General features: G+C 40.1%; 3 protein-coding genes across 3 annotated transcripts; 2 read left to right on the top strand and 1 right to left on the bottom strand.

Moving 5' to 3' along the window:
* The first annotated feature begins 887 nt into the window (after positions 1-887).
* LOC119904032 (cytohesin 1 interacting protein) lies at positions 888-4,735 on the top strand. Its single transcript, XM_038720399.1, has 8 exons — positions 888-1,372; positions 1,731-1,780; positions 1,968-2,022; positions 2,190-2,292; positions 2,539-2,632; positions 2,750-2,816; positions 3,112-3,178; positions 3,404-4,735. Exons 1-8 carry the CDS (start codon positions 1,217-1,219, stop codon positions 3,877-3,879), a joined length of 1,068 nt encoding a protein of 355 aa, XP_038576327.1. The 5' UTR covers positions 888-1,216; the 3' UTR covers positions 3,880-4,735.
* A 1,618-nt stretch (positions 4,736-6,353) lies between these two features.
* Positions 6,354-7,826, top strand: LOC119904030 (ermin-like). The gene is made up of 2 exons (XM_038720396.1): positions 6,354-7,176; positions 7,268-7,826. Exons 1-2 carry the CDS (start codon positions 6,600-6,602, stop codon positions 7,675-7,677), a joined length of 987 nt encoding a protein of 328 aa, XP_038576324.1. The 5' UTR covers positions 6,354-6,599; the 3' UTR covers positions 7,678-7,826.
* A 465-nt stretch (positions 7,827-8,291) lies between these two features.
* LOC119904029 (polypeptide N-acetylgalactosaminyltransferase 5) lies at positions 8,292-15,271 on the bottom strand. Its single transcript, XM_038720395.1, has 10 exons — positions 13,705-15,271; positions 13,446-13,612; positions 12,622-12,741; positions 11,600-11,735; positions 11,362-11,481; positions 11,165-11,282; positions 10,164-10,484; positions 9,750-9,830; positions 9,293-9,445; positions 8,292-9,142 (listed from the first exon to the last, which is right to left on the bottom strand). The coding sequence occupies exons 1-10, from the start codon at positions 14,817-14,819 to the stop codon at positions 9,002-9,004; spliced, it is 2,472 nt and encodes an 823-aa protein (XP_038576323.1). The 5' UTR covers positions 14,820-15,271; the 3' UTR covers positions 8,292-9,001.
* Between the last annotated feature and the right edge of the window lie 10,784 nt (positions 15,272-26,055).

Below are 26,055 nucleotides of genomic sequence, written 5' to 3'. Positions count from 1 at the left end.
AACACTAAGCCTCATGTTAGCTTCAGCTGCATTTTAACACAAAACACACAGCCAGTGTGGACAGGAGGACTGATCACCAATAACTAACTTTCAGTTTACATATAGGTATGTGAGTATTGTTTGAAGACAAACAAAAAATGTGAACCTCTCCTTTAAAACTCAAGCAGAGATGTGCATTCTGTTTCGGCTAATTTCTCACATATTACAGAAGCGTTGATGATTTTGCAACCAGTGCTTTTCCATGTCGTCAATGAAGACAACAAAATGTATCCTTTTCTGTACTTATAAAAATGTGTTCCAGACAGTCCCGTGGTCGGTTGGCCAACGGCTCTGCTGAGGGTTAGTGGGGCAGAGGGGATTGCTGTGAGCCAATCTGCTAGTTAAGGAGTATTTCAAGTGGGTTCATGTATAGAGGACTGAACATGAACTGACCCTTTTGTCTGATTTTCTTCTCACCAAAGAAATGCAGCTTTTGTGCATGGGGAAAGATGATATTCTTTTCCTGCAACAAAACAAACAGTGTATCTTTTGAAGGCATGGGTGTGGTAGCGGGAGAAGGTTTTGGCTCCAATCAGCCATTGTCTCCCTGACTGCCGGCCTGTGCGTGTGATTTCCCTTCTGAACCTACCATGCCTGATGCCTTCGGCCCGATGACCCATGCTGTCTGTTTGGGGAGCGTGACACTGGCCCCAAGCTAAATCAACCTTTTGTCTGTCCTCATGAGACAAGTCTCCCTGCTTGGCAGAACACAGGACTCAGGCTTAGGCTGAGGCTTAGCCCATTGAGAAACTGAGAGTGAGAGAGGCTGGAGGCAGGTGCTGGTGGAGGCGTGAGGTGGCAGTTTCTCATGCATTGCTGGTTTCTGACAGACCATAAATCGAATTGCTAAGACTGCAAAAAGGGAAAGGGACATAATAAGAAAAAGGTTTAAACGCTCTTTGCGTTTTAAAAGAGCAGACCAGACTTTCTCAGGAAAGAGAAAGAAGAAGAAGAAGAAGAAGAAGAAAAAAAGAGTTAAATAAGGTGAACAGGAAAGTAGGTATGCGTGGCTGTGATCTGCAGATGCAGGTCCACCACAGCCATCACGTGAGATGGATTTCCGCTTTGACACATTTTGCTCTTGGTTGCACAGCAGGGCAGGGCCACACAATCACTGAAGAACTGCTGCAGCAGGACATGATGGTGCTTTGAGGACTACGCTACCATAAAATCCACCATGAATTTCAATGGACTTCAACGCCAGAGCAGCCAAGAGAACTACATTCTGGATAATACTTCAAGGAAGAAAAGTTTGCTGTGGTACCGGCGTTCACTGAGGGGAAACAATGATCGACACCGGCAGAACACAGGCTCTCTGCCCAGAGCACACAAGGTGAGACAAGTTATTGTATGTAAAATTTAGCTGGGGTATAAAGCATAAACACTCACACTTCTGTTATTTAAATACAAATATAATTAAACACTGACATTAAATTAGATCTGAGATAGTTCTTATATATTTGTTTCAGTATTCAGTATTGTTTGTTAATGAGATGCACCAACTGTGCGAGGAAAAACTAATCCAGCAGCCCATTGCAACTGGCCAAAAGCCTTTTATCAATTTTAATCTTTTGAGTTATGCAACACTATGGGATCAACGTGTTCTCAAATTGAACAACTTCTCCTGAAAGGTTTAAAGCTTAATTTATTATATTGTTTTAAAGAGGAACTCTGCATTTCTCCTTTTACAGCACAAACAAAGCCTCTCCAACTCACTGGTTGATTACTCTGACCCACAAAGGTAAATACATCAAATCTGATGTGCAATTTTTCGTACAGTAGAAGGTTTCACCTTTTGTCTCACTGCATATTAAATACTACATATTGCATTTTTTATTTTTGCAATTGATTGTTTTCCTGAAAGAGATTTAAAGAACAGTTCTCAAAATACTTTGTTGTTCTTTTTTTTGCATTTCTCTTTTGCACAGGACCACGATTGTACTGGAAAAGCAAGACAATGAAACATTTGGTTTTGAAATTCAGGTAAGCATTATCACATTTTATAATCATTAAGATGAAGTACATATGTATCATTGTCAAGCTATGCAATTTCTTATTCTAGTGTAATGCCCACTCTGTGTTTAAGAAGATTTTTCTGTGGAAAAGAATTGCTTTGGCAGCTTTTGTGACAAAATTGTCTTTTGTTGCAGACCTATGGCCTGCAGCTGAAGGACAGCTCTGCAGTGGAGATGTGCACATTTGTGCGCAAGGTGCAGGAGGACAGCGCTGCTGAGTGTGCTGGGCTGACAGCAGGTGAACGACCCACATCCTCTATACAGGCTTTTATAGGCATACAAAACCACCAGACATTATGGTACCTTTCTGGTGTAGACAGAACAACAGATATATCACTTGCCACACTTGCTACATACCCCCCCCCCCCCCACACACACACACACACACACACACACACACACACACACAAATACAGTGCAAAGCCAAGTAGTCTTCCCTTAATTGATCTCCTGTTCTTCTTTTTTGCATCCTCATTTACTGTAGGAGATATTATCATCACTATCAACGGGGTCAGCATTGAAGGATCATCTCATCAGCACATACTTGATCTGATAAGAGAATCAACCAACAGTCTAAAGTGAGTGACAAAAATAAACGCTTCCTAGACTGTCATGCTGGCACAACGATAAATCCAGTGCACAGAAATTAAGTAAGAGTAAAGTGTGTGTAATTATGTGTTATTATGTGGTTGCAGGATGGAGACTGTGTGTGGTAATGTGGTGAAGCAGATAGAGCTGGAGAAGAAGATGAACCTGCTTAAGGTGTGTCTCTTTGGCCCTGCCCATGTTTGTTGTTACTGCAGCTCTGTGGTTGCATTAAGCAGCATTCAATCAACTGTCACGAAAACAAACAAACCCACTTGGTAATAACGACAGTGAGAAATGACCCACCTAATTACGGGTTGACCTACTTATGCTCCACTGTGTGAAACAGCCTATACCTTTAACAACTAAACCGACACTGCAGAAAAACTGTGTGTTATCATACTGATATTCTGTATTTACAGTTAAGAATTTCACAGGAAGTCAAACTGTTATGTTTTTTTTGCCCATACAGCAATCACTACGCGAGAAATTGATGGAGCTGCAAGCACTTACATTACAGGAAAAACGCCTAATGCGAGGTGAGAGGCTTTTCTCAGCTGTTAGACCACAGCACTTCCTTTCACACAGCCATTGCCGTCTTTCTAGCGACACCGTTTCTGATGTGAATTGAAGTATAAACTTCGAGATAAATTAGACGGAGGAGTTCCCCAGAGAAATTAAGAGAGAAGTTGCTGACGAACATCCTGTTGCAAACTTCTCGTCAGCTGCAACTTTCACTAACATGGACTTTGTTGTGTTTTCAGGCAGCTTGAACAACAGCAGCATCCACCTCTCAATGGACTGTTCATCAATTCTGGGCTCCCCAAAAGGCCGCTGTGGCCGGCGGTTTTCTAGTGACAGTAGCTACAGGAGCGTGATGACAGACGACAGTGACCAGGCCAGTGTGTTTGGGGATCTGAACTCTCCCAGCCCCTGCAGTGCAGCCAGCACCACAGACGACGGCTGCTTCTTCTCCAGAGATTTTCCTTCACAGGACAGCTCCAGCAGGTTTTCATCGACTTCCAGCCACCATCATCAATCACTCAGCCGCTCCAGCAGCTCCAGTTTGGCTGGCAGCAGCAGCTCCCTCTCTCCTTCCTGGGAGGAAACAAGGATCTCCTCCTTGTTTGGTACCCTGCCCCGTAAAAGCAGGAGAGCCAGTGTTCGCAAACACATCTTCAAGTTAATTCCTGGACTCCAGCGATCAGTTGAAGAGGAGGAGACAGGAACAAACACTTAGTGACATGTTTCTCATGCTCTGAACAAGTTGCAGATTTACAGAAGACACTGTAATGTGTTTCCCCAGACTTGAAAGGCTGGGTTAACCCTTTAAAAAATAATGCTAAACATTTGCTTTTAAGGGAGCACAGAGATGACAGACATTGTGGCACTTGGCATTTGTTAATGTCAAAGTTTACTCAAGAGAGTCCTGAGACTTTAAGGTGAGCGTTGCTCACTGTTTGGCTTAGACTTATGGTGGCACAAAAGCATTATGAAAATGTAAAATATTCTCTGTTTGAACAAGTGTTTGAATGAATGTATGCATACAAGATTGCAATGTACGATAGATAAGATTATGTATCTATCTATTATGTACTAGCTTGAATGAAGAACTGTTTGTTCCCTTGCCACAGTGTGATCAGCATTAATCATATCAGTCTGAACTGCAGTAGCTGTATTCATGTAGCACCTTAAATTTTACAATGAGACTACTGTGATCTAAATGAATATGAGAACCATTCACTTTTCAAGTCAGATAAACATTTAAATGGTACTTCTCTCACATTCAGGTGCTGAAAATCAAAACCAAAGCGCTACATTGTATAGATGGCTGCTCAGCTCAAAACAGGATGTGGGTACGAGAGGTACTACTTAACTATTTAATTTCCAAAATTATTTTCAGGCTGTACACAACTTGCTTGAACACTGAAACTGTTCATGGTACATTCTGAATGTATTGAAAAGTGTATGTTTTATTGTAGTGGCAAGAAAATCCATCTATTTTAGAGAATGTCATGCTTTTTTGGGTCTCAAATCCAGATTATATGTATGCATAAAACTTTTTTTAAATAATAAACTTCTGAAGCCTTACAAACCCACCAGTGTTTTCCTCCAATTAGCAGATAACAAAGCACCCTCATTCTAAATTTTCAATTTCAGTAGGAAAGGTGTGACTTAAAGAGTGAGTGGTATCTTCAACCAAGTCCAGTTGCCCTTAATTTTAACCTTCGTTGGATAACTATGACCTGGATGACTGAGAATTTTCATAGATACATTGAAGATTGCTGTGATGATGCAGGTATTACACACAATTTACTCATAAACAGAAACAAATATTAGTAGTGAGAAATAATAAAAATGAAGCTGTAAAACTTGAAAATAAAAAACCCACACATTTCCTGTAATGAGTCTCACTTCTTTGGTTTCCTGCTGTGCTAAAGAGAAAGAGAGAGAGAGTAAGAGCACAAGGGAGACCTACAGTGGGGAATCATCTCATAAATTAAACCGTCTTTTCCTGCAACATCAAACACTTTAAGCAACAACATCATTTAAATCACTATGAAGCAGAAAATCAAATATTTCAATGTGTTCTGCATTCAAAATCCTACATAGGTAAAAGTATTATCAGGTGCTTTAAGCATCAAAAGTATTAGTTCTGCAGTACATTGTTACCTGTAACTGACATTATATTTGATAGTATTAGATTGTCACTACTGATGCATCAGTGTGGAAGCAGCCTTTTACTGGTGTAGCTGTTTGAGGTGGAGCTAGATTTAACTACTTTATATCTAGTTAGTTGTTTAGTTCAGCGGTTCCCAACCTAGTGGTCGGGCCCCTCCAAAGGGTCATAAAATAAATCTAAGGGGTTTTGACATGATTAATGGGAGAAGAAACAAAAATCTGTGCCACAAATCTGTAGTCTTTACCTTTCTCTGCCTTTGCTTTTTTTGTGAAATACTGTACTGGAGAGTTTTACCTCTTGATACCTCAGACAGTTATTTAAATGAAACCATGTGAGAAATGTGTTTTTGGTGGAACTGAAACTACTCACAGACATCTGAAACATAACAGGGAGCCACAGCTAGTTTTTTTTTTTTTACAAGAAGTCACAAGCCAAAAGTTTAATCTAACAGTGAGTTGTATTTTAAAGGCTTATCATATATTTTTATGTAAAATCTGAAACGTAAAAAGTAACAAAAGCTGTCAGATAAATGTAGAAGAGTAAAAAATACGTTTCTCTCTGAAATGTAAGGAACTAGAAGTATGAAGTAGCATTTAATTGACATACCTGAGTTGAAGTACATGAAAATTGCACTTAACTACTTGAGTAAATGTACTTAGTTCTTTTCACCACTGCCTACAGAGCCTCAGTGCTGATGTTATATGTTGAACATATTGTTCATTTTCAAAATGCTATATCAGCATTTCAGGTACCTTACTTGAGATGTAAAAGGTATTTATATATGCGCACCGAGACATAACACGGCTGAGCTTCAGCACATGTGCAAAAACATGGCTGGTTCAGGCGGTGAAATACTGTAAAGAAAGCCTATAGGGGAATGTTAATCCAGAACGAAGGTGGTCACCCAGCAGAGATTATTAAAGAATGTGGACAATCACTTTACATGCAGATGCCAGAGTCACAAAGAGTCTTTGTTGGGGCCACAACAAAACCCCTGTTCTTTGGTGATTCGACACGTACACAGAATTACATGGTACTCGCACTAGAGAGTTTAGAGGCCGTCTGCAAAGACTGAGAGTGAAATGCAGTGTGGATTCTTTCTTCGCTCTTTGACAATGTAGAATAGGAACAAGTATTTCGGGAGCACACTTGGACCGCTGGAGCAGACGATATGAGAATGCAAAGTCTGAGGTTGCATGAATTTTGACTCAACAAACAATCTGTGAGATTGGAGCTTAACAATTTTCATTATCCCAGGGGAACAAAAAAACAGACTGATGGAGACGGAGACGAGCACAAAGCCTCCAAAGGCCTCGAGGCTCACAGCAGAAGATGATGCACTAGCATCCCAGGTACTGGAGATCATTGGAGGGATCACTCTTCAGGCACTCCAGTCCATGGAGGAACCTGAAGAAAGAGATGGATGGTCAATGGAGGAGGGAGATGACTCCGTGTTCTACAGTGATGAGGACCAAGCTCATCAGGACATAAAAGCAAACACATCTTGTGATTTTGGTGCCAGTGTGTGGGAGCATCTCGTCAACAGCGTGGCAGCTGATGAACCAATCCCACAGAGGGGGGACGATCCGGGAGAAGAATCCATTACTGACAGAGAAAAGTCAGAGATGGCAAAGGAAGTGACTCGGCATGTCGTTGTGACTGAAGAAGAGGACCGCCAAGAGCTCCAGATGCCGAAAACTGAACCTATGGATCAGTCCAATCCTGCAGATCCAGGAGCACCGTCTAATCTAACTCCAGAGAAGTCAGTGAGCACCTGCGGACAATCTATGCAACTAAACTGCACAATGGCAGACATGCAAACACAGCCTGAGCAAAATATATCAGCAGAAAAAAGTAAGAGAAATTTACCATTATTGTGTTTGAAAGGGAAGATTTTGTTTACAGAATGCAAAACAGACTTTTGCCTTCTTCCTTTTCTTTTCAGCCAATCCACCAGTTGAGGAGGAAGAAGCGGTGCTAGATGCACAGACATTAATCCTTGAATCCTTTGATGTAACTAATGAGGAGAGTTACACAAGGCTGCACAGTGAGGCAGAAGTCCCAGAGCAGATTTCTTGTGCCGACCTCCAGGTATCACGTGACAGGCAGCTTCAGATGGAGCAGGAGCCAGAGCAGGAGCGCCACCTTCACATCGCTGTGGGGTTTGATCAAAACCCCGGCACAGGCTACTCCACTCTGCCTCTGCCAGAAAAATCTGGTCACGGCGACGGCCACCAGAAATCCTACGACCACCTCACTTCCTCCAAATACAGCACCGTATCCTATCGCAAGATCCGCAGAGGCAACACCCGCCAGAAGATAGAGGAGTTTGAGTACATGCTAATGAATTTGTAGAGAAGATGGGTTCAATGCCCCCTTAAGGAAAATAAAAACAGCTGGACATGACACCTAACAAATAAATGAGCATTAAATGAGACTGACAAAATATGGTACACAGCGTACATTTATTTGCTCTAAAATGTACTTGTATATCATATTGAAATTCTCTGATGTTAACTATTAAGGTCACACAAATCTTTCTAAATGTACTATTTATATCTGTTGTGCAGTATCAGAAAGGAGAGCAATGCCTAATGACGGTAAGAGATACTTTATTTATTTGATGATTTTACGATGGAAACATCTTGTTATGTGAGACAGGTATTTGATCAGCAGATAAAATAAATAAGAAGCTTGGGGCTTTATACTACTACTAGATGTTGTTTGTTATTAGAGCTTCAGTATCTTAACCTATGGAGTGAGACACTTGAGTGGCAAAACTATTAGGGTAGGTACTTTCAAGTGATTAACTAAACATGTACTTACATTTCCTAATGGCTGATGGATAAGATTAAAAGAATAAAGAGATACAACTATTAAGTATCTATCTTCAGCATTTGATTTTTACTTTAAGAAAATGCATTTCCACCCATATGTGGTTAAAGGGTTTGATAACAGGTCACAAAATCTTAAAATCACTCACAGGTTTATTGGGTGTTTTGAACCAACACTTCCCTCTAGTGATGAAGAAATTCATACAAAAGGGACATATTTTCACAACAAAACCAACACCTAAAAAACGCAGCTTTCAAAGAGGCAGCTGCTTCGCCCCATGTGCCTAACAAAACATAAAGTATGTCACATCTAAAAAAGATGTCTTACCAAAAACATGGGAGATTTTTTTTGTACAAATTAATAAATTCTACATTACATGCAATTTAATTAATTCCCATCAGAGCAAGCACACAACAACAACAAAAACACTTCTAACATCTCATATCTATGAGGCACTGTTTATCTTTGGCAGTGAAATGATAAGTTGTGCTCAAGGACAGATGGCGCGTTCTTCCATAGACACTCACTTGAAGCCCTTTAGTCTTTTTTTTCTCCAAATGAACAAACTCCAGTTCAAATCTTTATAAAAAGAGAGCGGATGCTCCCTTTCCTCAGGCACTAGTGTTTAAACTTAAGGTCAGTCCATGCTGATATAATAAGAATATTAGAAACATTGCACATCCCCACACCCTCCACTTTACTACACATACTACTGCCACCAAAGTGCTTTCCATCTCCTCTGGACAGTCGTGTGTTGAGGCTGGACCACCGGAAGCACCGAAGTGTGAGGCCACTGAAGGTCTCTGTAGTGCATGTTCGACACATGAAACTCGTTTCAGTCTCATCACTGAGTGTGGTAGTGTGTAAACTGCCACTTTTGGAAGGCGTTTCTGGGTTCACATGGGTTGAGGTGAAGAGTGTCACCCTGAGGCCCCGCCTCCAGGCACATGTGGTGGGAAACAACCTCAGCTATGAGGTGATCCGCCTTCACAAAGACAAAACAGGACACATGATTAACCTGTTGTTTGAAATATGTTTCACAGAGATTAAGAATTTCTAAAATGACAGAGTTGAGAAAGGACAGAAAAACAAATTATAGTAAACAGAGAAAACAGCACACCCAGAGTCAACCTACCAGAGCGGAGTTGGAGGATTTGTGGAACCAGCGGAGTTCAGGCTTAGTGCCGTCACATGATTGTAAAGAAATGCCGTTGCCCTTGCCCTGGGGAGCGACACACAAATCCTGCTGGCGAACGTGCCTCATCCAGGTGTAATTAAAGTGCTGACTCTGAATAGAGAGAAAGAGAGAGGGAGAGAGAGAGAAGAGTGACAAGAATGTAATTATGCTCCATGAAAACTGAAAGATTTTGACAGATGGTTCACCACATTTAGAAATCCAAAAAGACCACATTTAGAAACCACATTTATTTTGGCTTGGGTCCTGTCTTGGACTGATCCAGTTGTCCTGATCTAGGTCTGTTCCTGGATATTTTTGTTTTGCCCCCACCATAATTACCACACTCGAGAGGCCAAAACTGTACAATATGTGCATATTTTTCTCAGAAAATCTTTTAATCTGTTAAGACACCTACCTGCTTGGTGAGATCACATATCTCAAACAACAGAGAGCCTTTTTGCAGAGAGAGGCATTTTCTTAAGCCACGATTAAAGACCTACGAGGAAAAATTGGATAATTAAAATCTTACAGAAGTGGAAAAACAGCACAAAAACATTTGTTTACTTATTTAGAGTTGCGCATAAAAATAGGTCATGTTGCTGTTTTCATTTCCTTCAATGAATCCTCACAGAAAGCTGTCACATGCACATAATGGACAGCTATTCTTTGTACCAAAGGAGCACAATCAGTGTCTCTGTTTGGGTTGACATTGTTAAGGAGTTCTCAGCAGAGATAACAATAGCTTCATGGAGGGAAAACATAACAAGCTTGTTGTTTCTTGCTGTTCACATTTTTACAAAATGTAAACAAAGCTTATTCATCTACATACCAGGCCCTCAGCTTTGACTAAGTGAGCATCCATATCTGGATACACGTTGTCCAGGTACCACTTGAAGCTTTTGCAATTGAGCCTCTTTCTCAGCTCAATCTGCTCGGTGAGGTTGCCGATGTCTTTCCCCAGCAGGTGGTGGTAGCCGTGGCCGTAGAAAAGGTCCTTGTACTCGTCCAGCCAGACCTCTGCCACCCTTGCCAGGTTACGCTCCACTGTCTTCTGCCTGTCCTTCGGGAATTTGTAAGGATTTTGTCCTCGGAAGATGTGTCCCACTCGAGAGCAGGGAATAATCTCGATCTCTCCGCCGCACATCCAGATCTGTCCAAATGGCAACACGTAAGGATAAGGAGTCATGTGAGAGAAGTTCTGGGTGTTAAAGAATATTCTTAGGTGTCCTCATTGATGTAACAGGGAAAGGTAAGACATGTCTGGCTTAGAGTCATTAGCTGACCCCACAAGTGTTCACGGACCTTCCACCTCTATTTTATCTCTCATGTAACTGTCCTTGTTAGGGAGACAACAGTTTGAGTGATAAAGTAGAGACAGTAGCTCGGGTGTCAGGCTAGCATGTATCGGTGTTCTTCGGGAATCTCACAAGGTGGAGGCTTAAAAGAATTTTTACAAGAACTCACTGGCTCCACAGATTAGAGTACAACCACATGGGTGGTAATAGATTCCAATATGACGTAGCATTGGAGAATAATCACATAGATATGTTGTGCTAGGTTAAGGCCAGTTAAAGATGACCTAAGAGGGAAAACCTACAGGCACTAGGGGGAAGACAGAAACATAAAAGGGACCAAAAGATGTTATCCTTGAGATATGGTGTGTTCACATATTGTACACTGGCACTGCATCTCCTCAGCCGGGCTCAATAAACCAGCTATGTTATGTCTTCATCAGTCTCCGAAACTTCTTCACAACTGAACCTGGCTCACAATATTTCTTCAACACTGGGGAACTCCCAAACACTTGTCTACGTTAGATGAGTGACATACCTTAAATGAGATCTCCATGTTCTCCCCTCCCCACACATCCAGGCCTGGATCATAGGCGCCGAGCTCATAGAAGTATTTTTTGTCTATGGAGAAAAGGCCTCCAGCCATAACTGGACATCTGTAAGATACATTGAATAAATAAAATTGCAGCAGAAAGGATAATAAAATATGATGAGGAAAACTGACTCTTAAGCTACCTGATGGGATCTGCGACAGTCATGTTATTCTTCTTAATGTACTCGTCTGGTAATGCGCTCCAGCCAAACACCAAAGGCCATTTGAAAATACCCCTTTGGAAGTTGTCAACCAGCATATAACTGAGGAGAAAGAACCAGAGCAGAATGTTAAAAGGACATTTCCTGACGTTCAATATCACTGTAGAAAACGTAAATCACATCACATGTCCGTTACTCAAATATGGCAGTGTTGAGTCACCTCATGTCCTTATCACTGACAACTTCGATAACTGGACATGGCACCTTCTTGCGATCCAGATAGACTCTCTCCAACAGCGGCTCCAGCCAGCCCACGTTACATTCAACGTGGGAATCGAGGAAGGTAAGAACCTCACCTATGTTAGAGGAACGCAAACATCCTGCTGCAGTTAAACAAATACCCAGATTTACATTCTAACAGTGCAACCCTTGTTAACAAACAAACAAAAAAATAAGTATGCAAATAAGAGAGCAGGTGCAGGTTTCAATGTTGCTGCTCTCATGTTTCAGGGTGATTGTAGTTGCACCACACACACATAATCAGTTTGGATTTGCAAAAGATAGAGAGACTAGGTCACAGACTTGCTGAGCTTGATCTATTTAAAATGCACTTGCCTATGTCGATTTTGTCAATATTTACTAAACCAGAGAGTGAAGATTACACTGTTTATGTGTTCAGCGTGCACAGCAAATAGATGTTCACCTGAAAATGTCATCACATTATTTCAAGACCACTGGATTTCCCCCCCAGGCTTCCATTTAACAATCTTTTAAAAAGCTTTAATTAATAATTACTTCCTAATAATTAAGAAAGCTCATTTCCAGTTTCAGACAATTTCAAGAAGTGAAGAAACATGGCCCATATAAGTCTTTTTGAACTGAGTCCATATAGTTATAAGTTTGTACAGCCAAAGACAACCCACATTTCAAATTACAGAAGAATTGACATCTTGCACAACTCACACAGAACTGGAAAACTCTGCTGCAGTTTGAATAATACTAAGGATATGTCACATAAATATAGTATTAGCATTTAAATGCATCTCTCCCCTTAAAGACAAGGACACACATTTTCTTTGCAGAGCAAGAAGGAAGTAAAGACCTGTCCCACATAGACGTAGGTCCTAAATAAAGGCAGAGTGACTTCAGTGATCAAAGCAGATAAAAGCCCGAGCTATTAATATATAAACCACACACTGAAGATATTTTAATACAAAAAGTATTAGTCATAGCAGTGGGTACCTTTGGCTACAGCAGCTCCAGCCAGCCTGGCCCTGATCAGGCCCTGCCGCTCCTTCAGACGAATGATTCGCACTTTGGGAAACTGGGACATGTAAGCATCCAGCTGCCCTTTCAGATTTTCTGCCAGAACAAAACATTACAAAATTTTACAACTCCCACCATGAGTGTGAATAGTGGGAAAAGCAATCAGGTAAACTTGTTGTTCTCTCCTCTCCAAGTTTGATGTCAGCGTATAACAACAACAGATGGTTGATGTGCTAGCTTGCAGTCCACCCAGCAGTAATGTCCGCGGATGATTGTAGCGGGAGCACTGTGGTGTCATGGCGTGACAATAGCAGATGGTTTACACGGCTCACAGGTCAGCTAGGGTGGCCCCTTTGTGGAATTTTGCAAAGGCACCCAGGAAGTTGCATGTCGATTTAAGTGGTGCTCCTAAAATTTTCAGTTGTTTGCTACTAACTGGAAAAATCAGCCATGACGGTGCACTCCCTGACGACCTGAACCACTTCTTTGCTCTGCAGGGTGAGAGCTCATATGACACTGCCCAATGTACTCGCCATACAGCGCCAAAAAGGGGCACATCTCAGTAGTGTGGAAGAGGTTTGGTAACAAAGATCAGATGTACAACAAACCATGGTAATATGTAAGAAGTGTAAGAAAACTGCAACAACAAAAGTGGGCAATAGAACAAAGTTTATTGTCGTATCTATCATTGTCGCAGAAATAACCTGAAATATCATGATATTATTTTAGGGTATTTATTACTTTGTCACCACGTGGAGACGAATTCAAGGTGACCAGTGACGCATTCATGACACAGTTACCTTTGGTGCTGAAATCATCCACCAGAATGATCTCTTTGAGGAGGTGTGGCGGCGATCTGTTAAGCACACTGTGTACAGAGCGGAGCAGCGTGGACCACACTTCGTCCACGAAGCAGAAAATCACGCTGGTGGAAGGCAGATCATCATGGACCACATTCTGTGCACACCTGGAACAAGAAAATCAGAAAAAAGAAAAGGAGGCATTTAGCTTGGCAATCACAGCATTTTGAGAGGTAATATGTGAAAGCAGAAGACTCACATCTCAGGCCTGGTGTCGGGGATGGCACGGTCCACTGGGATCTGGTCACTCAGGTAGACATTGAAATGCCCTTCGTCCCATCTCTTCCTCACCTCTGCATCCTCGTTACTGGCAACGAGTGCCGCCTGGCCAAACTGGCCCACCGCGTTGGGATCCCTGGGAGCGTGAGTCATATCCAGAGAAAGCACTTTGTGGACACCTGGTTTTCTGACAGCAGTGGCGTTATCCTTGCCGTGCTCCCCTGCTATGAGCTTGATTGTGGGTTTCGGGGTTTTCTTCGCTGCAGTCAGATCACTCTTGGCCATCGTCCCAACGTGTTTGTCCTCTTTTTTAATATTTACCTCCTTTCTTTTTACATCCTTGTTGGGCGGTTTAGTTGTTGTAACAGGGTGTGTCTCCTCAGGCTGAAGCTGGCTCACTTCTTTCTTGACCTTTTTGTTTGGCTTTGAATCACTTTTGTCCAGTGTGTTTTGCACACCGTCTCCAGTTTTAATGGGTCCATTCTTTGAGATCAGTAGTGGAGCACGTTTGTTTTCCTGAACACCAGGCGGCACTCGGGTTAAAATGGACCCTACCACAGGTAACACCACTTTATTAGTGACATTGATTACTCTACTTTTCTCTAATTCTGTCCCATTCTGATCCAAGTTTACAGCTTTTTTCTTTGCAGAAATACCCTGCTTTGGTGTGACCTTTTGTTCGGCGGCTCCTCCTTTATGTTCAGAAACAACAAATTTAGTGGGGCCATTCTTGAGAAGATTACCTCCTTGGTGATGAAAAGAGTTTGTCTTTTGGTCCTGTTTTTTGCCTCCCTGTCTGTACACATCGGCTAGTTTGATTCCTGAACTGGGTGGTCCTTTCCCAGCACGTGTAACAGCCAAGTCTACCCTCTGAACAGGGTTTTTAAACCCCCTTTTCATCAGCTGTGTCACCCTGGACTGCTGCTTGAAAATCTCCCTTTCTCTTATCACTTTCTCCTTAAGCAGCTGACTGTTCACGTCGTTTATTGACAAACGAAGTGCAGCCATGTCAAATAGCAGCCAAATGACAGAGGCAATGAACACAAACGCGAGTACCCTCCCACTCCCCCTCAGGTACCTCCTAATCTTCATCATCCTCAGGTTTTAAAAAAAAAAAAAAAAAAGAGAAAGGGAGGAATTCCACGTGAAAATACAGAAAATGTCAAAGTATCATAACTTACTGTATGGGGCACATCTGAGTGGTAGGCAAACTTTTGTTTTCTTTGGAGAAGTTAGCTGCCTGCGTGGCATGCTAGCAATACTACACTGAGCAGCAGCTGTAGTCTGTGTTGTCAGTCAGATATACAGCAGGGTCTGACAGCCATATCGCAGCACAAAGCTACAATGTAATGTTATTTTCCACACCGCATCGCACCGCTCATCTCCAGCCGCCGGGAGACATTTAGTTTGTATGGCAAAAGAAATCACCAACTTCTTCGTCAGTCAAAGAAACTTGGCTAAAGTTTTCGGTTTCTTCGCTGAGTCTCCACGACACAACTTTGAGTGACACACGAAGGACGTAGCAACCAACTACCACCTTGTCTCAAACTCTGATTGGACAGACAGACAGGAAAAGTCTCGGCCTACACACTGGAGCGACCGGCAGGCTAGAGCGGCAAAGGAAGTCTGGCGTTAAACCTTCAAAATAAAGCATGCAGTTTTTAAAGAGGGCAGATGGGATGACTAATCTAAAATGCAAGTGTTCAGGTTTTTCAACTGTTAACCAGCCTCACGACGACGTCTATTACGTAAAGCTGTTCTGAAGCTAGATGAATGTTGTGAACTGCTGCTTGTCAAACTCAAGAATAAACAACATAGGAAAAAATGTGCTAGAAGAAATTTAAATATGAAGTAAAACTCTGGTAGCTGCTAAAGGATTCCTATGGTTACATAAGAAATAGTTTAACCCTACAGACAGTTGGTTTAATCAGACTTTATTTGGATATTTTTAAGGTAACATTTAAGCAACATTAAGAGGCAGCTTATCACCACAGACTAAGTGACTCTTGCAATTTATTTAAAAAGGGAGATATAAAATGTCCCGGTTACCAAAAGTCTGAGAGCACAGTAGCCTACGCCCAAAAGTAAAGTGTCAAAACAAAGCTATTTAATGAGAACTTTACTTTGTAGGTCTTAACAGGAAGCGATTCTCTGGAGTTATACATCTTGACGCTTACGTTGGCGGAAAGTGTAGCCAACATCAGCCTGCCAGTAGTCTTGAAACGGCAAGATACATGTTTAACTGAATGCTGTATGACTGATATGTGTCCAACTGGTTCACCACAAAATGTCATAGCCTACTCATTTGTTTGTTGTAGCCTCCTTTGTGTTAAGAAGTTGCCAAACCTGTATGAGCGACACTGCACACACCTTGTTATATTACCACTGTGATTAATCTGGAGTAACCCATCATGTGTGCTGTTGCCAATAATACTGAATGTAGGAGGAGTTAGGGCTAGTTTTTAATCAAGTTGAACCACATATTTTCCCACAATTTGAATGGATGAATTGTACCTGCAACTAAGGGTTATTTTCATACATTAATCTATGCTTAATTTTAGATAGAGTGATTAATCATCTAGTCTAGATAATGTCAATAGTGATATTTGAACTCACAAGTTATCAGCACAGAGTGATGTCTTCCTTCCATTGGCGTTTTTAGACTATATCTTTTTCAGTACCCCTAAATAGAATTAGGCTATTACAATGCTTAATTATTATTATTATGTTATTATTTTTACAAATTATTATTATGTTATTTATCAGTATTTTCTGAAATCATTTTTAGCCATCAAACTTTAGATTGGTCAAACTTGTCTGAGGGATTAATGCTTGCTCGTATTTATTCTTTTATACAATGTATTATTTGAGTTAATATTGACTTATCTTAACATTGTGTAGAAAATATTAATTTATTCTATTTAATAAATGTAGTTTTTTATACCTCATTCCGTTCTGTAGACGTCTACTTCTTAAACCGACATGTGGAGCAAACTGTTTGGAGGGAGGATTGTAGTGGGAGCACTGTGGTGTCAGGTGTGACTGTGTGACAATGGCTAATGGTTTAGGTGGGTCAATGGCTCACAGCTCAAGTAGGAGGGCCCCTCAGCAGAGTTTTGCTTAGAGCCAGGCTATAACCTTCAAAGGGACTACGGATGAAAATGAGCTCACGAGTTAACTCAGTCAACTTTACAGTGATATGTAAACTGGAATGTTGATTAATGCATTATCCCTGTTTGGTTGTTATGTTTGCCTTTTGGTTGACAGCACAAAGAAAGAAAGAGTCTTTGAATGTATTTTTGTGTCTTTTTAATGCAAGCAAAAAATGTTTTGAGAGCATATTTATAATTAAAATCAAATAGGCTTTTTTTGAGTCACAAAAAGTTTTAATTGCCAATTTGTCCTCTTTGATTGCAAGTCAAAATGTTTTCCTTGCCAGTCAGAAAGTTTTGCAAGTTAATACGTTTTGCAAGTGAGAGAGATTTGCAAGTCAAAAATGGTCAAAATAAGAGATCTATTGGTGGGTTTGACTGACCAATCATGGGTTTGCATCAACCGCATGGTCACGCCCACAACCCCCTCGCTCCGACGGCTCCGCGCTCAGCACTGCTAGAGACGGAATTGTTAGTGTAAAGGCTAGATAGAGGTAAGTTTACGTTATGTCGCTCATTTTCAATGGAAATGAGCGACATAACGTTTTTAAATGTATTATGGCATGATTTAATCATTATTTATATTTACCGTTCGGTCACGGAGTCTATTTGTCTCCTTTTTAAAGAATGACATGTATAACAGTTAGCTAACGTTAGCCGTCTTGGCATGAAGCTTGACTGGCACAGCATAACGTTATGTGCACTCAGACATGACTAGCTACGGTTAAGGTTAGCTACTCATGTTTAACACATTGTACATGATATCCAGCAAAACTAGTTTTCTGTGGCTATGGTAATCAATATATATTAGTCGGAGCGAGGGGGTTGGGGGGCGTGACCATGCGGTTGATGCAAACCATGATTGGTCAGTCAAACCCACCAATAGATCTCTTATTTTGACCATTTTTGACTTGCAAATCTCTCTCACTTGCAAAACGTATTAACTTGCAAAACTTTCTGACTGGCAAGGAAAACATTTTCACTTGCAATCAAAGAGGACAAATTAGTAATTAAAATTGTTTGTGACTTTAATTAAAAACTTGATTTTTGATTGCAGTGCAATAAATATGCTGTCAAAAAATGTTTTTGCTTGCATTAAAAAGACACAAAAATACCTTCATACGCAACAACCACAATGTTCATACTTTACACTTAAGTGCATGTTAAATTAATGAATTAGTGCTTCAAAAGTTCACATCCGTAACGAGCTCTGTAACGGTTCAAGGACAGATCGCCATGTAAATGACTTCAAACTCGGAAGCTTTAAGTGTTCTCCTGTTTTGTGTTGTTTGATTATTTATTTTAGAGGTTAGCTAACTTGGCGTTAGCATATTGCGCGGCTAATGTGGCTAGCAGGCTCGGCGATGTTGGACTAACATTGTGATCCTGAGGGACAGTCGAGAGAATCTGTGAACGGTAAGCCTCATTTGAACGTCCCTAAGTGTAGTGCTTGCAGCTGTTTTTCATGTTGCTTTCTGTGGAAATTTAGTTATAATGTTATTACAGCGCAATGGTTAGTTGTGGACAGTCATTCTGCTCCGCACCGGTGTTTGCGTGTGTGCGTGCACGTGCACGCGTTGTTGCTGCAGTATGTAAATTGACTTGATAGACATGCCCTGAAGGTAAAGATATAGCTAACGTTAACGTTACGTTGTGAAAAAGACACCTACAAAAATGAGTTTGCTTGGCAATGTTGAGTAGCACCCAGCAGCTAGCTTGCTCTGATCATAAAGCTGCTGTTAGCGGTTCGCTGTACAGTGAGGTGAGATCCACAAACACTCTTACTATGCTAAATGGCACCAAATTACTTTATTGAGGAAAAATTTGATAATACCGCATACCTGCTGTTGAGTCCCAACTTATTACCACGGGGAAATTACTTCACCGTGACAGCCCTATTGACCAACAACTTTATACATTTAAGGTGGAGATCTGATGAAAAAAACTTTTGGTTTCCCCAACGAGTCATAATGGGAATTAGACCTGTTTTTCTGCTGTTTTTGTCAAATAATACAATTGTAAACAGCAAAGAAAATATTTTAAGGCTGCAACTACCTAACAACTGATTTTTTAAATGATTGTTTATGCTGGTGGGGGTGGTGATGGTACAGTGGATAAGATACATGCCATTAGTGTGAGAGACCTAGGTTCAATCCCCCACTGTGACCTATCCACCATTGTGGTCCTGAGCAAGATATTTAACCCCTGGTTGCTCCAGAGGCATGTGACCTCTGACATGTATAGCAATTGTAGGTCACTTTGGATAAAAGTGTCAGCTAAATGTGATCATTTTCTTGATGAATTGATTAATCTTAAAAAGCCCAAGAACACCAAAATATATTCAGTAATATATAAAACCGGGAAAAGAAGCAAATCCTCACATTGAAACCAGAAAATGGTTGGCATGTTTTCTTGAAAAATGACAATCAATAAATGATCAAAACAGTTGCTGATTACATTTCCATCAATCTACTAACTAATTCATTGGTTTGTGTGTCAGAGCATTTGATTTATTGATTGCTGTCAGGATGAGAATTTCAACAAATATAACAAAAAATGTTTCTGAAATAAATTGCCTGCCCCAACTTTATTGATGAAACAAAATAACAAATAAATGAAAAACAAGCCAATCTTGATATGTTCTGGTTTGCTGATGGGAAACTGGACAATGCCCTGAAAACGACAATAACTATGCACCTTTTTATACAGTTTTACCACACATCTTTGGTAGTAACATTTGCACACTACCAAACATAGAAACAGAATAGCTTCCCCAATGAACATTTAAGTGAGACTGTCAATACCCTAAAATTTTAATATTTTTCACACACACACATGTACATGTACTGGCACACACACGTGTACAGGCACACATGCACAATCACATTTGTAAAACCTGTGTTACTGCAGCCATTAGGCAATGATTAGTGAAGGCGACGACAGGTTTTCCTCTTCATCAGCAGGTCTCTCCTGGGAGTCCCATTGGCTCCATCCAGCCTATTAACAGTCCCCAACATGAGGAGGGAGGGGAGTTGTACCTCCCATGGTGGCTGCCCTTAGCCACACTACACACGCTTTCATTAGTGTGTTAGCTAAATGATTGGCCTCAGGATAGCCCCCGAGCCCTGCAATGCATGTGTTAGCTTATATGTTCCAACCACTGGGCAATTTATTCATTTATTCATCCATTTCTGCATTCACACTCATGATGGCATCATTTGGTAAATTTGATTGTGTTTTCTCTAAACCAGAATGGACACGGGGTCGGGAAAAACACTAGCAAGACAGAGGTGACGGAGCATATAGCAGTGAAAGTCAATCATCAGTGTGTAATTACACAGGATTTCATTCATGGTGCGTTACCTGAAGTGAAACAATGTGCAAACTTATAGGTGTCTGTGCTGCTCTTACAGATAGTATGTTGATTAATTCATTAGTCGGCGGTAGTTTTCATAATTGATTAATTGTTTGAATAATTTTCCAAGAAAGAATGGCCCCTTTTTGTTTTGTTTGAGCATCTCAAATTGAACATCTTTTGGTTTAGGGTTAGGGTTAAATTTATAGACATCCCCTCAGGTTCTGAGAAATTGTAATTGCTATTTTTCACTGCGACCAACCCATTAATTGATCGACCAAGAAAATAATCAGCAGATTGAATGATAATGAAATTAACCATAAATTGCAGCTGTAGAACAAGGATTGATGATTTATATTTAATATATTTTTATATTTGAATATGTTCAACAGCTTACAGGGCACTGAGTTGATATATTTTGACGCATATAAATGCAGTCCCTGTACCCTACAGCAAATGATCCTTCAAAGGTTCTCAGAAAGAAATTACATTTTTTATAGTAGCAGTGCCAACTTAAAACCACTTAATAATAATAATCATGCAACAGTTCTTCACTGCTAAAGATCAACCACACCATATTGATCTATGGGGTATTATTATTTCACTCTAGAGTCACTAACCCCTCTGTGACATCTTTTGAGCTAATCATTCTTACTAACTTTGATTGTGCCTGTTGACCTCAGTATGATAAGAGCGAGTAATTGGGATGAGTGTTAGAAAAGAGGTGGCTAAAACGCCCACCTCTATTTCAAACACTCTTATAATTTACATGTAAGTGCTTTGTGATTGAGCTCAGTCATGGTGTCTGTAAACGCACACAGCTCCGGTAGTCTTGAGTTTTGAGGGTGGTGAGTCACCCTGACAAGAAAGTTCAGCACTTAATGCAAGAAGCTTGAAAAAACAATAGCATTTTTGTCATAATTGACATCTGTAACATAAGCCGTCATGACGTTTCCTATCAAAGGGATTAGACAAAATTAAGGCAAATGGAAATCGTACATTGACACTGGCATGTGTAAAATGAGCTAAATGTACTTGTATGATATCTTTAGAACATGTTAATTAGACCCTGGTATTAAAATTACAACAGTTGGTCTGTGTAATTTACATAGAGGTCATGTTGTGCTAATATGGCCCTCGTTGAAATAGACAGCCAGCAACAATATGGTTAAGTCTGACCCACTGACATTTTCAGCTCCAAATTATGCACATTGTGTGAATTAAATTAATTAGAGAATTCATTAAGAAATATGGCTTGCGGAAATGAGTATAATATTTAGTTATGTGATGTAATTTTCTTTCATTGTTAAAGATAATTTGTTTCATAACAGTTCCTGCGGTAGTTTCCCTCCTGTGCTAACTATGATGTATGTAATTTGTTAGCCATTTAATTAATTATGATTAGCATTAGTGAATGTACAGCTTGTTTTGACAGATGGTTCCCATCAGGGAGACCTTTGCACAATTAACTTATAATCAATTACATCCCATCCAGTCCCCCCGTTTGTTACATATTGAAGTTTGTGTGGAAAATATCCATAGCATATGCATCACATGGATGCTTTACTCTCAATACATCAAATGAGCAATTATCTATAATTTACCAAATAATACAAAGCAGATAAACAACTCTGATTCCTTTCATGCTTTGTGAGATACCTGCAAGCGAATGTAGACTGCTCACTTAGTGACTGTTTGATCATTGTTCAATTGTTCTGTCTAGCTACTTATGTCCTCTGTTGTATTCACATGATGCTCAAATCATAAATGCAAGAGTGCCATAAAATGTTTATTGATCTCTTTACTGCAGATTTGACTCTTTTTCTCAAACACATATTGTGCCATTATGCTTACACTGACTACACTTATTACACGCTTAATTAGTGCCTTGTTTTTGTCTGTTAACATATTTTTATCATTTCATGGAGTTAATGCAAGCATATGTGTTGCCAAACCTGTAAAACCCGGGAAGCTCTCAGTGTGCCCCTTTTGTTGTACTTGTTTTAGTCCACAAGATGGAGCTTTAGTTCTGCTCATGTGGTTGATTTGGCTTCATGGAAGAATCTGCTGCAAGGGCCCATGTTGTCTTGTTCCCTTTGCAATATATCCATAAGTTAAAAAAGAAAGAAATATTACAAATTAAATTAAATCAAATTAAGCTTATAAAGTATTAACATGCACTACTGAAATATTATTTGTTTTTAATGGATAGTGAAAGGTTGTGAAGCATGCAGCCCTCGTGATTAAAGTAAGGTCTGCTTTTTTGGTATTATAAACCCTTGCAATCCTTTAGTAATGAGTTTATGGCAAATTCTAGGCTATTTTCGTCTGACATACACATACTGCTTTTCTTCAGGCTTGGAAGAAATAATTGTCACAGAACAAAGGAAACCATTACGCCTTCTGCAGCGTACAGGTAGAAAATTGTCTTTATGACATGATTTTATCTCTGTTTTGCCAGGATCCACAGACAGACACCTGAACAGGACTGTGATTTTGCACCAGTCATCATATGATCCTGTTTTTAACGAGTTTATAATTATTTAACATTTCATTTTACTGTTGAAGTGTCTGCACTACAGATCAGGCCATAATTAATTAATTCAGTCATGTTTTGCAATTTCACCAAATAAGTTGAATAACGCCCCTGTTTAAGAAGCCCACAGCCTTTATATATATTTTTTTATTTCCAGGTGATGAAGGTGATACTGATTTGGCTCCCACTGGACATGACTTAATGTCTGACATAAAAAATAACTACATAATTTGTCTCAATCCAGAGGGCTGACTTGGCATGGACAGCAGCAGTCCTAAATGTCACCCTATAATGAGTTCTGGCCAAAGGTACACAGTTAGGACAGTGCCCGCTGGCACCTGGGATGCCCACTGGCTAGCTTTTTACCCCACAGCCATTTGGACAACCCCAGTTTTCTTTGTGAACACTGCCGTACATGATTTGCATCCAAACAAAAAGTTTCAGTATTGTGAAGTTTCATTTTGCCCTGGCAATGAAGTCAGACAGAACAGACTACAACAGAATAAATGTTGTTTCTTAGTGCTAAAATAAAGCAAAATAATGTAATAGAAAGGTGCAGGTATCATTAAGCCCCCTGAAACGGCTTCTAAAAGTAAAAAAAAATAAAGTTGAATAGATGCTAATGATCTACATTGTTACATGTTGTAGTCTTCTGTGACACGCCACAGCTAAACCTTATGTTTTATGAAGATAATGCATTGATGTAATGGAGTCAAAAGATTGGAATGATCATTTAACACATTGATCGATTCACCAACTCGCATTCTCCTCAAAAATGAATGCAGGAAGACTTTCAGTTTTGAGGAACTTGACTTCTTTTGTTTGACTGGTATGAGACTTATGGCAATACGCTGCGTTTATTATCTTACAAAGGCACAGGATATGAGGGAACATTGTATCTAAATTAACTTTTTCTATTTCCTGGTGAATGAAATCAATTCCATCCTTTCATGTTATGTTTCATCTGCCTTTTGTCTTGTTGCGGAATCTTTTCTCTTTCTCTCTCATTCATCTGTTTTGCCCTTTCCTTGATCTGATAGCATTAAACATATAATTAAGTCATAAAGGAGGGGACTGATGAGTGTAGCAGATGGTAATTGCGTCCTACATTTGAATGAAATGATATGCATTGCTACAATTTACAGCCTTCGCCTCATATTTTATTCAGCAACCTTTTATCTCTTTTCCTGCAGAATTATTCTGCAATAAATTTAGACATCTTATCAATAGCTGGAGTGATAGTGGCAGAAACATGGAAAAAATGAACCTCTGCCGTTTTATGCTGTTTAAAATAATTTTCCATAATAAAGGAGCTATCAGAGCTGCTCTATCACTGTAGAGGGTGGATATTCCTATTTCTAGTACGACTGCCCTTGGTTTGTGGACAAGCTGTCACTCTCCTGTTACTCTGAAGAAATGCGAAAGGACAGAAGGAGATGGTTTTGCCAAAGTTCAGCTGAGGTTTGTGAACCTCACACAAATAAAACAAGTATAATAACTTGGAAAGCTGGTTGCAAGTTATTATATTTGTTTTCTACATGAAATACTAGCTGTACTTATGAGATAAATAAGTTGTCTAAAATGTTCTTCCTGATACGATACAATTCTTGATGCAGTGTAATACGTATGGTTACTGTCTAGTTGGTGTGCACCAACCTTAGCTAAAATAAAATAACGAGAAGAGGGTTAAAGAGTTCATTTTCTTCAGGTATTTCCCAAGGAAACACGCCTTTAGATCCCAAGTTAGACTGCAACTTACACTCCTATTTTTTTATTTTTTTTCTTTTTTTTTTTACATTTTTATTATATTAGGAGGTGTCCATCCCATTTATATCAATGGGGTAGACTAAACATGAAAATACCTATAAGTAAATTACAATACAATTCAAAAGTAGCACAAGCTACAACCTCCAAATATAATGATGAGAAAATGGAATCAATACTTCTCAAAAACAGAACTTTATAACCTCCATGAAGGTAGGAGTTATTGAAAGACTGTTTCATTAAACGGCATTGGCTTTAAATAGGCGTGCCTTATAAACTGGCAACAGTGTAGATGACAGTGACAACTTATAATTCAAACACTGATGCCAAAATAGCAAAGAAACTGGGCTAAATGTTTGTTATTATTCAGCTTCATGCCCAGGTACATTTTGTCCGTATAAAGCACATTACATGAAGCACAGATGCGTCACTTTGTCTTCCAGCTGTTAGATGGAGCCCTTCCTCATAAGCTCATATGTGCCTACAGTACTTCCTTATGAAAACTTTACTCCTGTAATAGCAGTGAGCAAAACAGTTGAGTGGAGTTGTGCCAGAAGGAGCTTTTTGTTCCATTGACATGCTTCCCTCTCACCAGTCCCTGGTGAAGTGCTGGACTCCACTGATATTTGAGAACTGGTAACTGGGGTGATATAGGTTTAATTCTCATGTTTCCACCGACCTGCCAAGTGCAGGCGATGGGTGCCAGCTGGAAGGCTTTTGTATGCTTGTGTGCAAGGGGGGGTATTAGCAAGGGCAGAAGCGAGGAGGGCAAGTATACAGTACATACACAAGTGTCTCTAGACCTTGAAGGTGCTACAGAAGTGCTTTCCACATCTAGACACCCCAGGCACTTAGCGTTTAGTCATGATGCAGGTCCATTACTTTTAAGTACAAGTACTTGTGTTTGGTCGCCTGTTTTTACAGCTCTTCCAGCTTGAAAGGAATCTACCCGGGGTGACCCAACTCTATTTATTGATGCCTCCTGAGTTTCCACTTGCTGGTAATAGACTGGAAAGCACAGATAATGTGTTTGATCGATCAACGTGAACAAATTTCATTTGTTGGGATCAATAACAGTTTACAGTTGACAGAGCCCAAAGAACTACATTTATTTGAGCCTTTTGATTGAAGTTGTCTTGGCAAGCCAGCAATGTGAGGTACTCCAGACTGGGCCTGTGTGGCAGGCATGGACTCTTCTGTTCTATTATTGCCAGCAATCTGTATTTAAAACTAATATCAGTGTGTGCTGCATGGCTTGGGGCAAAAAGCACCAAACCAATCTGATATACAGCATGTGTTTCTTTTTGGTTCCTTGTGATGTGAATTAGAATGTGAAAAATAACAATTCCCTTACATTTTTCACTGGTATCCATTTTTTCATTTGAGGGTGTAATGATTAGATTTTTTCCCCCAGCAGCATGATTTGTATTATGTTTTCACTGTGTTCAAAACATAATAGAAAAGTGATGTGGAACCAAAGGGAAAAGGAGGAAATTAACTGACGTGGAGAAGAAAGACGTTTCC

Source organism: Micropterus salmoides, unplaced genomic scaffold, assembly GCF_014851395.1.
Source record: "Micropterus salmoides isolate LMB-PRFRI ecotype aquatic unplaced genomic scaffold, ASM1485139v1 Ms_hic_scaffold_15, whole genome shotgun sequence".
Classification (NCBI taxonomy): domain Eukaryota; kingdom Metazoa; phylum Chordata; class Actinopteri; order Centrarchiformes; family Centrarchidae; genus Micropterus; species Micropterus salmoides.
Note: the sequence above shows the minus strand (reverse complement) of the source record. Positions and strands in the feature narration are given on the sequence as shown.

What these genes read in the sequence shown, in the direction of transcription:
- LOC119904032 (XM_038720399.1), top strand. Translation starts at nt 1,217, where the DNA reads ATGAATTTCAATGGACTTCAACGCCAGAGCAGCCAAGAGAACTACATT. An exon ending in CATTTGGTTTTGAAATTCAG is followed by an intron (nt 2,023 to 2,189) that starts GTAAGCATTATC and finishes CTTTTGTTGCAG; the next exon opens with ACCTATGGCCTGCAGCTGAA. An exon ending in GGAAAAACGCCTAATGCGAG is followed by an intron (nt 3,179 to 3,403) that starts GTGAGAGGCTTT and finishes TTGTGTTTTCAG; the next exon opens with GCAGCTTGAACAACAGCAGC.
- LOC119904030 (XM_038720396.1), top strand. Translation starts at nt 6,600, where the DNA reads ATGGAGACGGAGACGAGCACAAAGCCTCCAAAGGCCTCGAGGCTCACA. An exon ending in AAATATATCAGCAGAAAAAA is followed by an intron (nt 7,177 to 7,267) that starts GTAAGAGAAATT and finishes TTTTCTTTTCAG; the next exon opens with CCAATCCACCAGTTGAGGAG.
- LOC119904029 (XM_038720395.1), bottom strand. Translation starts at nt 14,819, where the DNA reads ATGATGAAGATTAGGAGGTACCTGAGGGGGAGTGGGAGGGTACTCGCG. An exon ending in ACTGTCGCAGATCCCATCAG is followed by an intron (nt 11,283 to 11,361) that starts GTAGCTTAAGAG and finishes TGTATCTTACAG; the next exon opens with ATGTCCAGTTATGGCTGGAG. An exon ending in ACATGGAGATCTCATTTAAG is followed by an intron (nt 10,485 to 11,164) that starts GTATGTCACTCA and finishes CCATTTGGACAG; the next exon opens with ATCTGGATGTGCGGCGGAGA.